Source organism: Lichenostomus cassidix, chromosome 15 (assembly GCF_008360975.1).
Source record: "Lichenostomus cassidix isolate B80296 chromosome 15, HeHo_3.0, whole genome shotgun sequence".
In the NCBI taxonomy this organism is placed as follows: domain Eukaryota; kingdom Metazoa; phylum Chordata; class Aves; order Passeriformes; family Meliphagidae; genus Lichenostomus; species Lichenostomus cassidix.
Genome location: NC_139496.1, coordinates 5,063,574 through 5,077,900, shown reverse-complemented (window position 1 = coordinate 5,077,900; position 14,327 = coordinate 5,063,574). Strand labels below are relative to the sequence as shown.

Sequence of the window (14,327 nt, the reverse complement as noted above, 5' to 3'; positions counted from 1 at the left end):
CTCCTGGACCTGTGACCAGCCCCTGGCTGGCTGCTGCCCTCACCCTGAAGGCTCCTTTCTGGAGGTTTGGAATTGGGTCACAGCAGCAGCTGGGTAGCAAAGGAAGTGCACATGGAGGAACGGCAGAGGAGTCAGGATCAGCACCCTGGAGTGAACAGCCTTGCTGAGGCAGCAGGCGTGTGATGAACACATCCCTGCCCTTGGCTCCTTGCCCTGCTGACTGGCTGGGTGCTCTGGCTCTGCCAGGTGGAAGGCAGGTGTGCATCCTGGGAGATGCAGTGGGCGAAAGAATCTGATTCTCAGATAATTACTCTTGTTAAATACAGCTGTTTCTTGGTGGTAACTTGGGTTTTCACAGGGCTATATTTAGGTGAGATGTGCCTAAGGGACAGAGGCTTCTGCTACTGAAATGCTGCTGTCTTTGCTGCATTCCCAAGGTTGTGTGGGGCTCAGAACCCTGATGCTTCACAATAAGAGCTGTGCTCTTTGGAGCATGGTGTGCTTGTTAAAGCAGAGGTGTGGAAGGATGTTGGTAACTGCAGCAATCACTCTCTCTGTCTCCTCAGTAGTCTCTGTCTGCATCTTTGTGGTGCTGCTCTTCCTCTCTGCCAGGTACAAACACACATTGCATACTTCAAAGAAAGGTAGTCCAACCCAATCTATTGAGCCCAATCTATTCCTGCTGCCTCCACCTAAGCTGCCCTGAGGAGTTTAAAACTGCAGAGAGCAGGTTTTCTAGTTGGTAGTCACATTCCTTCTCCAGGATGGCTTCTCATGGTTTTGATTTCTGGGACTGGGGCCATCTGACTTGTTTCCATGAATGCTTGTACTTACATTGTCTCTCCTACCCCTGCAGGCAGCATCCTCAGCACTGAGCAGTCTGGGCCACGTGTACACAGCCATCGGGGACTACCCAAATGCGCTGGCTAGCCACAAGCAGTGTGTCCTCCTCGCCAAGCAGTCCAAAGATGAGCTCTCCGAGGCACGGGAGCTGGGCAACATGGGAGCAGTGTACATTGCCATGGGGGATTTTGAAAATGCAGTGCAGTGCCACGAGCAACATCTGAAGATTGCCAAGGAGCTGGGGAACAAGCGGGAGGAAGCTCGAGCCTACAGCAACCTGGGCAGCGCTTACCACTACCGCAGGAACTTCGACAAAGCCATGTCCTACCACAACTATGTGTTGGAGTTGGCCCAGGAGCTGGCTGAGAAGGCCATTGAGATGCGAGCTTATGCTGGCCTGGGCCATGCAGCTAGATGTATGCAGGACCTGGAGAGGGCTAAGCAGTACCATGAAGAACAGTTGCACATTGCTGAGAGCCTGCAGGACCGAGCTGCTGAAGGCAGAGCCTCCTCCAATCTAGGTAAGGCTCTGACATAGAGTAGAATTTCTCAGGAAATGCTGAGACTATTGAGCTGCTGCCAGGATGCTGATCTGCTGTGTGCTGTCTTCTTAGTCACCCCAGTTTCGCCGGGCTGCCTTAATAAATTAAACAGGCCTTTGGCAGATTGTGTGCTGCTGTAATGTTCAATTATTAAGTTCCTTAGAAAAACACTAGAAAGCACAAACTCATAGCAAAAGGGAAATGAAGAGATAAAATGCATTTGAGGAGCTCTTCAGGAGTCAGGAATAAGTGTAATTCTTGCACTAATGCAAAAAGCAATGTGGTTTGTTACCTGGCTATTTCTTTGGGAGCTTGTCAGCAGGATATGTCCATATATTGCTGCCTTGTAAGTTGAGAGACACATTGGTCAAATCCTGAGTTTGTTTTCCGAATATACTCACTGAAATACTAAAAGTGTAGGAGTCTTATGTTCTCCTAAGGAGCAGCATTGGCATGCTGCTGGCAGGCTGGGACAGACTTGAATTACATTCAAGTGAAGCCTATTTCTCCTGCTGCTTCACAGCACCAGATGTGGAAGCGACCAAGGATGCACTTCCATCTCTGTCATGGCTGTGGCAGTTGTGCTGCCAACGTTCCAGCTGTCATTCAGGATGTGTTCTCAAGCTGGCTGGGAACGGCAGAGCAGAGCTGGTGCTGGGATATCAAAATAAGTGTTTGTTGGCAGCTCCTGAATCCCAGCCCTTGCAGGCTGCCCCACGCTGTAAATCAGCTCCTGTTTCTGCTTGGCAGTTGGCACTTGGTTCATTTGTAGATGCTAATTGTAGTCTGATGTTATCAACAGCAGGTAATTGAAAAAAGCTTGATGAATTACTTAATTTCTCGTAGTAGCTGAGTCTTCAGGAGCTGAATGAAGAAGATAAGGGAGACTGCAGAAAACAAAACAGTCACAGCTTATTAATTAGTGTTGCAAATCTCCTCCTTTACACAAATTGAGGCAGATCCTTGGGGCAAAATATGTTTGTGAGGCAAAAGTGCTTGTGGGCAGCTTAGCATGAGAGAGCAGTGAGCATTGACAAGGTTTCTGTTAGTGTGACAACACCCAGCAGGCAGGAGGGCTGGGAGAGGAGGCCTTGCATGAACAGCAAAGCACAAACTACATTCCCCATCTCTGCTCCAGTGTAGGACTTGTCTGGGGGAGACGCAGAGATGTGAGAGATGGACTGGTGCAGCAGAGAATGTTTTTCAGTGCTAGATTTTAGCCTAAATATAACTTTGAGTTGGTATGCTGACTCAGCCACTCCACACTTTGTGTTAGAATAGTTCTCCTAGTGTCTGAGCGTGGGGTCTCACGTTTCAGCTGTTATTTGGCTATATTTTTTGTCTTCTCTGTCAGAGCTAAGTTATACTGGAGAAAGGGAACACGCAGTTCTTGTTGAGACAATCTATTACTGTTGTTTAAAATGCATCCAGTACCAATCAAAAAGTCAAGTCTTAATTGTCTCTTTCATCTAATCCACATGGAAAACAAAACCTCATCAAAATAACCATGCTGAGAGGCAAAAAAATGCATCTAAATGTGTGTTTCCAGGCCAAAATGTTAGAGTTGGCCTCTCTGCTGAAGCAACAGACATTTTCTGTAGCATTTCCCTGATGCAGATGGAAAGCACCCTCAAGTTTATGATCCAGTGTTAAGCAGGACAGACATGGACTGTGACAGAGCCCAGCTGCTGCAGTGCTCTGCAGGGAGATTCTCTGTGCTCTGGGACGAGGTGATGGACTGAGGGCAAAGCACAAGCTATCAGCCTTTCACAACAAGGAGATGTGGAGTTTAACCAGAAGTCTCAGATTCTCAACCTTTGCAAAGCATCTGGTATTTCCAAACACTCGGGCTCTGTGTGGAGACCTAGCTTTCCAGCCTTTGCAGCTTTTAAGTGTTCCCACTGTGATGCAGAGAAGACACTTCACATTACTAATAGAATTTAAAGAACAATTTAAAGTCTCTCGGTGCTGCCTCTTTGCAGCTCCAAGAGAACTTCTGTACCTCTCTTCATGTTCTCATCATGTTGCCCAAAGATGCCAGATATTTTCTCTTGACGCTTTTGCAATTAATGTCAAAAAACATTTGCAGGGTCTCCTTCAGTGGCTCCCATACCCCCAGGCGTGTTCATAGGTGTTTGCAAAGTAGCCACGGGCATTATTAGCACAGAGTTAATTTAAGAGTAGGCGGTATCATCAGCAGAATCAGAGCTCCTGTTCCCTTGTCTCGTAACAAATGCAAGATGATTCGACTGAAATAGAACAGCAACTGCTGTCTCACTCAATGTGTTGAGTCTGAGCTGTGAAGCCACCAGGTATCACTTATGGCAAAACCCAGCAATTTTACAAGGCCAGACTGTCTGGTTGTTGTGGTGAACGTGTACTTTGTGTAACATAAAACCTAAACCTTCCCCAGGATGTGCCTGTTAAAAGCAAGGAGGCAATTTATTTGGAAGGGCTGTGCCCTGTCGGCTGTGTGAGAGCCTCTGGGGAAGGGATGGAGCTCCCTGGTGTGAAGAGCCAGGGAAAGGGCCAGGGTGCAGGCAGTCCTGATGTACAGAGTGCAGCAGAGGCTTAGTGCAGGGCAGTTTGCTGAGCTGGTTTGTGTTGTTTTCCAGGAATCATTCACCAGATGAAGGGTGACTATGACACTGCGCTGCGGCTGCACAAGACACACCTGTCCATAGCTCAGGAGCTGAGCGATTACGCCGCCCAAGGCCGAGCCTACGGCAACATGGGCAACGCTTACAACGCCCTCGGCATGTACGACCAGGCTGTCAAATACCATCGGCAGGAGCTGCAGATTTCCATGGAAGTCAACGACCGTGCCTCTCAGGCATCCACGCACGGCAACTTGGCGGTTGCCTATCAGGCGCTGGGTGCTCATGACCGTGCTCTGCAGCACTACCAGAATCATCTCAACATTGCCCGGGAGCTGCGGGACATCCAGAGCGAAGCGCGAGCCCTCAGCAATCTGGGCAACTTCCACTGCTCACGAGGAGAGTACGTGCAGGCAGCCCCGTACTATGAGCAGTACCTGCGCTTGTCCCCAGAGCTGCAGGACATGGAAGGGGAGGGGAAAGTTTGCCATAACCTTGGCTATGCCCATTATTGCCTCGGCAACTATGAGGAAGCTGTTAAGTACTACGAGCAGGATCTAGCTTTAGCAAAGGATCTTCATGACAAGCTGAGCCAAGCCAAAGCCTATTGCAACCTGGGCCTGGCCTTCAAAGCCTTGATGGACTTCAGCAAAGCAGAGGAGTGTCAAAAGTACCTGCTGTCCCTGGCACAGTCTCTGAACAATTCCCAGGCCAAATTCCGAGCTCTGGGGAACTTGGGGGATATTTTTGTCTGTAAAAGAGATGTACATGGTGCAATAAAATTTTATGAGCAGCAGCTGAGCTTAGCCCATCATGTTAAAGACAGGAGACTGGAAGCCAATGCCTATGCAGCTCTGGGCTCTGCATACAGGATGGTACAGAAGTGTGACAAGGCTTTAGGTTACCACACACAGGAGCTGGAGGTGTACCAGGAGCTGGGGGATATGTCGGGTGAATGCAGAGCACATGGTCACCTTGCTGCAGTGTATATGTCACTTGGGAAGTACACCATGGCCTTCAAGTGCTACGAAGAACAACTGGAGCTGGGGCAGAAGTTGAAGGACCCTGGCATCGAAGCCCAAGTCTACGGAAACATGGGCATTACCAAGATGAACATGAATGTCATGGAGGAAGCGATTGGCTACTTCGAACAGCAGCTGGCCATGCTGCAGCAGCTCAGCGGGAATGAATCCGTGCTAGATCGGGGCCGAGCGTATGGGAACCTGGGAGATTGTTATGAGGCTCTGGGAGATTTTGAGGAAGCTATAAAATATTATGAACAGTACCTGTCTGTGGCTCAAAGCTTGAACCGTATGCAAGATCAGGCAAAAGCCTACCGAGGCTTGGGCAGCGGGCACAGGTAAGGAGCTGCATGTGTGTTCTAGTGGCAGTGATGTACAAATACAGTCTGTGTGGTGTGTTACTGATGGGGTGTGTTAGGGGGCCTTGGCACACATGCACAGGGATGTGACACAGGCATGAGTTAGAGAGTCCTGTGGGTGCTGAGGACTGTGCTGACAACTCAAATTACGAAGCTGATGTTGCTCTGCCCAGAGAGGTGGAGGCTGATTCAAAGGTGCTGGGGATGTCTCCTGGGGTAAGAGTTTGCCTCTGCCTGAAAGGTTCGAGCTGGCCTCCAGGGGAAATGACAAAACACTTTGTCTCAAGGAAATACCAGCAAAATAAACACCGCTGTTTTCTTCCCTTGTAGGGCTATGGGAAGTTTACAGCAGGCTCTGGTGTGCTTTGAGAAGAGACTTGTAGTAGCCCATGAGCTGGGGGAGGCATTTAACAAAGCCCAGGCCTACGGGGAGCTGGGAAGCCTGCACAGCCAGCTGGGCAACTACGAGCAAGCCATCTCATGCCTGGAGCGGCAGCTGAACATCGCTCGGGAGATGAAGGACCGAGCTCTGGAGAGCGATGCTGCCTGTGGCCTTGGCGGCGTCTACCAGCAGATGGGCGAGTATGAGACTGCCCTGCAGTACCACCAGCTGGACCTGCAGATTGCTGAGGAGACCAACAACCCCGCTGGCCAGGGCAGGGCCTATGGCAACCTGGGCCTGACCTACGAGTCCTTGGGCACCTACGAGAGGGCAGTGGTTTATCAGGAGCAGCACCTCAGCATTGCAGCACAGATGAACGACCTGGTAGCCAAAACGGTGTCTTACAGCAGCCTGGGGAGGACTCATCATGCTTTACAGAACTACTCTCAGGCTGTGATGTACCTGCAGGAAGGTAAGAGGCTGAGTTATACAACAGAGCATGCAGTGGTAGGGTCAGAAGGGTGGAAGGGAGACCTGAAAACATGGAGAGGTGAGGTACTGTAAATGTGGCTCTAACAGGATGTGATTGACAGTGGCCTTTGATGCAGAAGCTCTTGCAGACATCCATAGTTACTGCTGAACATCCATGTGAGTAGCTGTCTGTGGAACTGTTACAGTCAGCATGCCATCTCAGTTGGAGCCTTCTTGGTGTCCTCTAGACAAAGCATGATCTCTGCCTTCCTGGGGGCATCTTAGGTGCCTCAGAGCATGAATCCAGACTGTAGCTAGCAGAGTCTCTTTGTAAAGCTCATTTGTGCCTGAAACCTAGAAGGTGTAAACCTTCTCTATAAATGGCATTGCGTACTAGGATCTGGCTCTGGGAAAACCACAGGAGATTATGATGAATCTTGCTGATCCTGAGAGGTCCCTTGGGAGAGATTTATGCCTTGCTGGTAGCCACCTGGCTTTTCTTTATGTATTCACCTGGGAGTGAGACAAGGTGGGTGAGTGACTCTAAAGTGTGAGTGAAAACAAGTGCTGTTTGATAGAGAGGTGAGGGAGATTCAGCCTGAGGTTTCAAGAAGTCATCTTCCCCTGCTGGGTCAGTGCCGGCCTGGGAATTGTGCTGCTGCAAGGGGCTCCAGCATGCAGGCAGCAGCTGATCAAGCTGTGGGCTCTGATGCAGCATATGAGTAATGTAGCTGGAGTGTATGAAACTGGAGGCCGAAGGATGAATTACATCAGTTAGTTTGGTTTTCATGAAACTGACCTTGGCAGGATTCCAATATGTTGTTGGAAGAGGAGAAATGAAACACAGCTCCTTCTCCTGGTGTGCTGCAGAATTCCTGCTTAGCCTGGGAATACTAGCTGCTGCTGAGCTGCATGGTGACAGCCAGGGCCCTGCTCCCCAGGCTGGAGGAAACCTGAGGTGCTTCAGAGGAGGTGTCCTTGTTGTCAGCAGGGGCCACGAAGGTGAGAGGTTTGGAGTGTGATGGAAGCATGGACAAGACAGAGTGTGCTGCTGGAAGTGAAATGAGCTCCAGGTCGTTGACGGCAGATCCCTGCCCTCTGCTCTGCCTCAGCACATAAACCGTGCAGAGCCTGCAAGAGGGCCAGGGGGAGCTGATGGGAAACAAGCCAGTAATGTGGCAAGAGGTGTCTTTTCTGGCAGTGTTTGACAACTCAGTGTGATTTTGTTTGTATAGCTTTTAGGGTTTAAAAGCTGAACTTTCTGATAGGGGCTTACTTAGTGTGTCTCAGGGGATGGCACCTTAACCTCACTTAGGGAGAGCTCAGTCCATGGCTCAGTCTGTCTTGTTAAGGCACCTCTCATGCTGGTGCTAATGCAAGGGCTGGCAGCAGCTGCCTGGCACTGGTAGTGCCCCACTCGTCGTCCTGGTGCCACCCCTGCCCTGCTCACCATCCCATCACTGGTGCTGCCCTGCTTGCTGTCCCAGTGCTGGCAGCTCCACAGCTGTCTCTGCCTGCACAGAAGCCCCGTGAGACTGAGGCCACAGCTCCTTCTCCCCTCTGGCACTGTCTCACTCTGACTCCTTTTCAGGACTGAGGCTGGCAGAGCAGCTGGGACGCAGAGAAGATGAAGCAAAAATCCGTCATGGCCTCGGCCTCTCCCTCTGGGCAAGTGGGAACCTGGAGGAGTCCCAGCACCAGGTAAACCATGGTCTGCCCCATGCTGGGGAGCTTGTGTCCTCCAAGCCCTCTGGGTCCTCAGGGAAGAAAATGTCTGGTGTGTTATAGGGAGGGTGTGAGCCAGACCTCCTGTGCCTGAGGGGATGCTGGCCCTGGATCCTTCTGCTTTCCCAGCCAGTGCTTTGTGCAGTGTCCGTAAGGAAGTCACTGTGGCTGTTTTCCCTCCCAGCTGTACCGGGCCTCCGCGCTGTTTGAAACCATCCGACACGAGGTGCAGCTGAGCACTGATTACAAGCTGTCACTCTTTGACCTGCAGACATCCTCCTATCAGGCCCTGCAGCGAGTGCTTGTCAGTCTGGGTAAGAGATGCCTTCAGATGCTGAGGCTGAGCTCCAGGCTCATGCCAAGAGTTCAGCTGGACTTGTGCAATGGCAGTTTCTGACATGTGCTTTGCTCCACAGCTGTCTCACACAGCACAGCATTTCTCTTCCAGGACAGCAATATGGGTGTCTGGCTTTGGGTTGTGGGCACCTTTGGTGGTTCTTCTTCACTTCCTTCATTGATTTACCTTTCTGTGGCTTGTTGTGTTGCTGCCTGCAGCAAGTATGTTCTGTGGGACTGTACTCCAATGCAGACACTACTCATTTGGGAAATAGGTGACACTGCTTCCCCAGGTTTCCTTTGGGGTTGGGATAGCAGCTGTCCCTGTACTGTGCACATGGCGCTGCAGACCACACTTGTGTCAGGTCTGAGAGATGGCTTTGTCTTTGCAGGTCACCATGATGAAGCACTGGCAGTAGCAGAGAGAGGACGAACAAGGGCTTTTGCTGACCTGCTCGTGGAACGTCAGACTGGGCAGCAAGACTCAGATCCCTATTCTCCTGTGACCCTTGACCAGGTCCTGGAGACTGTGAATGGGCAGAGGGGACTTGTTCTCTACTACTCACTGGCTGCAGGTTATCTGTACAGCTGGCTGCTGGCTCCTGGGGCAGGTGAGCTCCTTTGGGACATGAGAGCCTGAGAACAGGCCTTACAAAGGGAGAATTGTACTGTTTGTAGCTAGGAATGAATTTGGGATCAGAGTGAATGTAGGAGGGAATCATTTCCATCTAGTACTTTAAAGCTGAATAGACTAAAAGCTATGGCATAGCCACAGCTGTAATGACACAGAAGTGCTTATTCAGGACTTCGTTATTCACCTGGAGATGGAAATGTTTCACATGTTTAATATTTCCATTTTTCAACCTCCAGTCTGTATGTATTTCCCACAGGGCAGAACAGAATAATAATGAAATTCCAAGTATGTTGGCTCTATGAAAATCTTCTGTGCCTAAGAATCCCTACTTTAATTATATTTCCATGCTTTATTCTTCTAAAAGCTTTTGAGATTTATTCACTGAAGTGGATTGCAGAAAACAGAAGGGCATCCCCACTTCCTGATATGCCATTGAACTGCCTGATCTTCACATGAATGTGGAAACACTTATCACAGAGGAGCAAGGAGGATTAATTTGAAGAGGATTGCTTTTTGCAGACAGCTGTTATTCATTATCTAATAAAGTGATGACTGTAAATTTTAACAAGTTCTTTCTGGATATAATTTAATAATTGCAGCCCTTCATCATGACAAAGCTGAAGAGATAAAAAGCACTATTTAGATTGCACGAAAAATGCTTCAGAAAGAGAAGCAAACACACATGCCTCACTTAGATGGGATGACAGTGGTTGGAAGAGCTGCTTTTTGGGGGCATTTTGAAATGTTTCTTGTCTGGGTGTAAGATGCGATTGTCCTGCTGTGCATCCAGTTACTAATTGGCTCTTCAGGCCTGTAGTTTGTGCAAGAAAATATCAATAATTCTCTAGTATCACTATCAGGCTGAGCTTATTAAAATTATATGGATCAAGTGTAGGATTTGCCACTGGGCTTTGTGATCAGTCTCCTCCTTGCCCAAACTGAGAAAAGCAGTTGCAGCCTTCGAGTCCATGGGTTTGTGACTGCCTCTTTGAAGGTTCTGTCAGGTGATGAGAAGGAGATGGGCTGTGGTGCTTCAGGGATTCTGCTCAAGAAGCTTTGCTGGGAGCCCTTCAGCAGTGACCTTGGCCCAGCCATGGTGACCTTTTCTTGTTTGTTGACAGAGGGAGCAGCTTCAGTGGCAGCCCAGGGTCCTCATTATCCCACTGATGTGGAACCCTCAGAACCTCTTGGCTGTTGCTGTGTTTGTTGCTGTTGCTGCAGGAGGAGTTGCTTTATTCTTTGTTCCCCTGCTCTTCCCTAACTGGTGTAATAATTGATGCCGCTAAGGCACCCAGAGCAGCCTTTTACTGTTGATCACAGGCTGCAGAATTAATTATATCAGGAATAATAGACCAGGCTGAAGGTAGGAAGGTTTTATCTGCAGTAGCAGTGGAAGAATTCTCAGCAAAACAAGGAGTAGCCTTTATCTGGTTTACCCATTGTGAAATGCTATCTTTTAATAATTCAGTGTGCTTTAATCCATCTTCTTTCCTTTGCTAGAGTGAAATCACTGTGTGTGCTGGGAGGAGGTTCTGCTGTAGTAACAACACTTTTTCAGTATTTGAGCCTTGTGTGTTCGGTTAATATGCTCAGAGGCTGTTAAGAGGCATTTTTCATGTGTATCTCTTGAAATGTGAATTACTCTAGTAGAGGCTTGTATGAAAGATCTGGTTTATAATTTATATGAGTGCTGCAGGAGCAAAGGCATTCTGAGCATCTCATAAAAGCTTTGCTCTGGCTTTGTACCTTTGAGCCTTTATCTGCAAAGTACAAACCCAGATTTTAAAAGCAAGGCTGGAAATGCTGGAGAAGTTTAGTGAAGACCTGGCACAGAGCACTTTGCCCCAGTTTTGCTGGAAATGCCAAATGCTTAGGGCTGTGCCATCTTCTTAGACAGCTGCTGTTAGCACTGTTCTTGCCCTGAAGAAATAACCTCCTGATTTCTGGTGCCTTGCAGGAATTCTGAAATTCCATGAGTACTATCTGGGTGACAGCCTGCAAGAAAATGCTGGGGACTTCCATGAAGCCAACAGCGTGGCCCTGCAGACCCTGACAAACTCGGCCCTGGAGCAGCACATCTCCAGCGTGCGGGAGGCTCTGGGAGTGGATTCCTACTATACCAGGTGGGTTGGGATGAGAGGGTCTAATGCCCTGGTTTCTGCTCTCCCACCTGAATTTATGACATTCTGGGATGAGCTAATTGGCTGAGAAGTCTGAGAACTGAGAGTCAGAGAAGGGGCAGATTTTCAGTGCAGCAACAAAAAAAGGGCTTTGTTTTTGTATCCATGGCTATTTGCCTGCCAGACAACTCTATGCACCTGCAAATCACCAAACCCACAGGCTGTGTGGTGAATCTATAGACTGGATGAGGAGGCAGGTGCCATGTCTGACTGTATATGGACAGATTTCATCCTGCTTACAGTTTCCAGTGTAATTAATTCTCTTTCAACGGTTTGCTTTGAAAAACTGCAAATACTGTAGGAATTCTAACCAACCCCCCTATGTGGCTTGTGGCTATAGCTGAGTAAATAATTTAGAGCCCACATGTTGATTGTTGAGTCTTACCCTGCAGACATGCAGATACACCAGATCCTCAGCTGAAATCTGCAGTTGGGCCTCATGTAGCAGTTTTGCTAGAAAGGGCTCCTTTCAGCTGGTCTAATTAATCCGCAAAGTAACGCATTCTTGCAAAAAAAGAAAAGAAGTGTAAGGGATTTTAAAGTCTGCTTGAACTTGTGTCGGGACAGAGTCTACTCTCTTTAGGGAGAGCATGTGAGCTGCTCTCTAGGGTTCACGAACTCAAGATTTTTGCCTCTTTAAGGAGCTGTGTTACTCCAAACTGTGCCAGGACTCAGAGCTGAGCATGCCCCAGCTGGAGGAAAAATGTGCAGGGAGAAGCTGTTGACATTTTCTTTTCTCTTTTTTCCCCTTTGTTGTTTCTTGCCTGGACCAGCTTGTGCCATGCTTACTGGACCAGCGGGAAACGCTTCTCCCTGGAAGAGTCCTTTTCCCTGCCCTCAGCAATGACTTGAGGTGGTATAGAATAATCTCTGGGTCCTGGCCATGCCCCCTCACAGCTACTGCAAAAATTAGCCCTGTCTGAACCAGAACCAGGACAGCCATATAAAATGCAAATTCTGTATTAAAGGTTGTTAAAAATACACTTACAGTAGTTGTGTTTCCCTTCTGCTTTTAGATTGAAGAGAAAATGCAAACAGCAATTAGATGGAAAATCTGCACTGAGAAAATTCAGATATTAATGCCAGGAGATCGGGAATACAGAATTGTTGGGTTGTTTCTCTGTATTGCTGCTGCACTTGAGGCATTGACAGAGTAAATTGTTCTGTGCTTTCCCTCTTTGTATAACAGGAGTAGCAACACAGCTGCCTCTGCTATGTCACTCTTTGCTAGTGAATGAAGCATGTGGAGCTTGAAGTTACTGTGGAGAACTGAAAAGGATGTCTCACACGTGTTCTTAGGCAGATAAGGGCTGAGCTGGTGTATCCTGCAGACTCAGCTTTTCAATGCTGTGCTGCAGCTTTAGAAGTCCCTGCCTGCAGTGCGTGGAATGTGGGTCCTGCACTCCTCACCCGTGTGTGCCACTCATTAAACCTTGAGAAATCCCAGAAGAGAAGGAGATATGGGGCTGGTAATGTCTTGTATGCCTGACAAAAGGCAAGCCAGGGAAGATCTGGCATTAGCATTTGGTTGATGTTCTGTTTGAGAAACATTTTCGCTCAAACTGGCTGAGCATTTGTCATCAAGCTGTTGCTCTTTCTCGCATCAATGACCCTTTCATCTCACTGATTCCCCCCCAGAGCCTGTGCTAGCAGTGAGACAGAGAGTGAAGCTGGGGATATCATGGACCAGCAGTTTGAGGAGATGAATAACAAGCTGAACTCAATGACCGATCCAACTGGCTTCCTGAGGATGGTCAGCAGGAACAACCAGTTGAACAGGTGAGAATGCAGCACTGCTGTGGGGATCAGCAAGCAGGAGATGTGTTGGTGATGGGCTTTTCTCTAAATTGCAAGTTTTGTGCCAGTACCCGAGGGGAGACTAGTCCCAGTTGTAACTGATGACTGTTCGGAGGAGCAATCATTCAGAATTTGCTCTTTTCCTGGCCAAGTGCTGATTTTGAGACTCCAGGCAATTGCAGAGGAGTGCTGTTGAGTCCCCGCTGTGTGTGAGGTGTGGAACTTGAAGCTCTCTCCTGCACACTTGTTATGGAAATAACATGTTTCTGTTGATCTCAAGTGTTGTACCAATTAGCTGGGAATATGCTGCATTTCCAGAGTTACAGGACTGTACTAGCTGCAAGTCTCCACTCATTTTCTGCCTCTTGCAACTTGTTCTCAGCCTTTCACATGACTGTGCTGATTAGGGCTTAGGGCAACCATTTGGAAAGAAAATTAAAGACAGAATTTTTCCAGTGTGGCTGCGTGATGCAACCCGGGGTTTCTGACTGGATCTGTGCTCCATTGTGGTTTGTGAGCACAGGATACCCTAGGCCTTTCTCAGCTGGAAAAGCAAATGTGATCAGCCTGGAGTGTTGTGAGCCACCATTGGAGCTTGTGAACTGTCACAGCATCCCCATGGAACTGGGAGCTGCCTGCTGGCACCAGCAACTGGCCTGGTTTTCTTCTCAGAATCCACAAACATATCTGTTCAAGCTGCTGCACTGATGAAGGACTATGAGTACTTTCAAGTTTTGGATCACACAGGCAGATCCCCCCAGAATTGCTGAGATGTTTTGCTGGTTCATCAGGGTTAGAAAGACAGGAGATGGTCCCGCTGATTACAGGGGGAAATAGGATGTAATTCTGTTCAGGCAGTGCTAATCCTCAAGAACACTGCAGTTCCAATCATGCAGCATCTCTGTCTTTCTGCTCCAAAGCAGCCACATACCTTACTTTGAATCCACATGTCAAGTAAGACCTCACATGCCTTGTCAAGTAAGTAATTTGCAGCTCTTAGGAGCAGCTCAGGGATGTGGCATCTTGGGCACTTAGCTAAAAACACCTTCAGAACAGAATCAGGGAGAGCATTAGAAGCAGCTTTGTCTGTGATGTTTTTGCCATGAGCGCTGAGGTGAAGAGATTGAGGGGACGGGGACACTTCTGGATGACCTCCCTGCCTGTCCCTCTCCTTTTGCCCGTGGAAGGAGGTACACTGGAGGCTCTGGGGATGCAGCTAACACTGCCACATCTGTTGGCACCTGCCTTGCTGAGCCCTGAATTCAGGGTAGGTGCCAGAGTCCTGTCCAAGTCTTTGAATATCATCTGCACTTAATGTCTGCTCTAGCTCCACAGGTGAGAAGCCTGGAGGCTACACAGTCTAGAGAAGCACTGTAGGAAGCATTAACCTTATAGCCTCTTGCTGTACTGTTCTTAAAAATTAAGCTGTGTAGAGTGGT

The 14,327-nt window shown here is 48.7% G+C and overlaps 1 protein-coding gene across 3 annotated transcripts in view; it reads left to right on the top strand.

Annotated features, from left to right (window-relative positions):
* Positions 1 to 14,327, top strand: part of TTC28 (tetratricopeptide repeat domain 28) — a 100,150-nt gene that overhangs the window by 68,622 nt on the left and 17,201 nt on the right. For all 3 annotated transcript variants that reach the window (XM_085075707.1, XM_085075708.1, XM_085075709.1), the window contains 8 exons: positions 857 to 1,364; positions 4,001 to 5,342; positions 5,694 to 6,217; positions 7,808 to 7,917; positions 8,126 to 8,255; positions 8,670 to 8,888; positions 10,869 to 11,034; positions 12,730 to 12,870. In XM_085075707.1, coding sequence (XP_084931833.1) covers positions 857 to 1,364; positions 4,001 to 5,342; positions 5,694 to 6,217; positions 7,808 to 7,917; positions 8,126 to 8,255; positions 8,670 to 8,888; positions 10,869 to 11,034; positions 12,730 to 12,870 — 3,140 coding nt within the window. The remainder of the gene's footprint in view (positions 1 to 856; positions 1,365 to 4,000; positions 5,343 to 5,693; positions 6,218 to 7,807; positions 7,918 to 8,125; positions 8,256 to 8,669; positions 8,889 to 10,868; positions 11,035 to 12,729; positions 12,871 to 14,327) is intronic.